This window comes from Opisthorchis viverrini, assembly GCF_000715545.1.
Source record: "Opisthorchis viverrini unplaced genomic scaffold opera_v5_176, whole genome shotgun sequence".
Classification (NCBI taxonomy): Eukaryota; Metazoa; Platyhelminthes; class Trematoda; order Opisthorchiida; family Opisthorchiidae; genus Opisthorchis; species Opisthorchis viverrini.
In genome coordinates, this window is record NW_008751834.1 from 309,692 (window position 1) to 311,178 (window position 1,487).

Here is a 1,487-nt window from a genome sequence, read left to right on the forward strand (position 1 = left end):
ACATATGGACGCGCTTTTCATCATTCACAGGAAGATGTCAGTCCAACGAGCACTGCGTGGCAGCGTCTATATCCATTTAAAGGGCACTGGCATTAGAACTCCAGGATTTCAGGTCGTCCGCAAAAGTAGACGTAGACTCGCAAGAACGTCTGGGAGGTCGTTGAGGTAGATCAGAAACATGAGTGGTCCCAAGACGGATCCTTGAGGAACTCCAATGGAGACCGGCGCTGGAGGGGAGTAGGCCGTGCCTATTCTCACTCGGAATGATCTGTCTGATAGGAACTCCTTGATCCAGCGAAGGATTTTCCCTTGAATCCCGTAAGACTCCAGTTTGTGAAGCAGCGGGACGTGTGGGACCCTATCAAATGCTTTTGAGAAGTCGAAAAATATGGCATTCGATATGAGCCCTTCGTCCTTGGCTTGGGTTAAGCTGACCGTAAACACGAGCGTGTTTGTCACGCAAGAGCAGTTTGGGAGAAATCCGTGTTGGGCTGGAGATATCAGATTGCTGGAAGTAAGGAGATCTAATAATAATAATAATGTTTATTCCCAACGTGTGGGTGGCATACCCTCTGGCATGATCATAGTTTTACAGTCAGAATGGAGCATGACTGAGGGATTTGTGGGGGCACGGATTGCACAAAAAGAGGACAATGTCACAAACGGTGGGGAACACCTGATGATATAGCAATAATAGGTTATTCTCAACTTGTTGGGAAAAATGGGCATGAGGTTCGACTAGATGAAAGACAGTCAGGTGGCATGAACTAAAACTGAAAACCATTGCTGGCCATGAGTGACCTTGGGCGGTTAGGTAAATGGCCGGAGTCACAACGAGCAACAGTGGAAATGGAGATGGGTTGATTCAGATTGGGAGCACATGTCAAGTTTTGTCTCAAAAATGTGGTTTAATCTGAAAGCAAGCAGGCTCACTGGTTGCACTGTTGTAGGGATGTCAGGTGCAGGGGAATAGGTTGGATGGGGGCAAGTTCCTAATACATAGGGCGACCTGAACTGCGTATACGGATTTGAACTTGTGCAACAGGCAAGTCGAAATTGCAGCAGGAAAGCCAGGCTAGCCAAATCTGAGCGAAAATTTATTGGGTACGGAAGAGTTCATCCCAGAGACGTGGCCGGATGGGAACTGCTCGAAGTCGTGGCTACAGGCATGAGCGGGCGAGGGGTTGCGGTCGAGATTCTGGAGAGAATAGTTGCGGGAGTGCCATCTCACTGGGTATGACAGTGCCTGCCATCATCGCACTGACATGCTTCGGTTTATGGACAACCCCGTAACGGTCGTCAAGGGTCGGAGAAGGGATACGCAGTTCCGTGGTGAGACGGAGATTGACACAGGGAGTCATACAGATGTAGGCTCACGGACAATTTCCCTTTTGTTGAAGGACCGTGTGAGTGTAGACCGAGCACCAGCCGGTTTGAATGAATAACAGTTCTGAGAGGCGTTTGGGCAACTGCGGTCGAGGACTGAA

The 1,487-nt window shown here is 49.3% G+C and overlaps 2 protein-coding genes across 2 annotated transcripts in view; one reads left to right on the forward strand and one right to left on the reverse strand.

Moving 5' to 3' along the window:
- Positions 1-1,265: 1,265 nt before the first annotated feature.
- The window catches only part of T265_07603 (hypothetical protein), a gene marked incomplete at both ends in the record, with an annotated part of 4,790 nt that continues 4,568 nt past the window's right edge, over positions 1,266-1,487 (forward strand). Inside the window, one exon of the mRNA XM_009173167.1 lies at positions 1,266-1,406. Within this exon, the coding sequence (XP_009171431.1) occupies positions 1,266-1,406 (141 nt within the window). The remainder of the gene's footprint in view (positions 1,407-1,487) is intronic.
- The window catches only part of T265_07604 (hypothetical protein), a gene marked incomplete at both ends in the record, with an annotated part of 4,690 nt that continues 4,576 nt past the window's right edge, over positions 1,374-1,487 (reverse strand). Inside the window, one exon of the mRNA XM_009173168.1 lies at positions 1,374-1,450. Within this exon, the coding sequence (XP_009171432.1) occupies positions 1,374-1,450 (77 nt within the window). The remainder of the gene's footprint in view (positions 1,451-1,487) is intronic.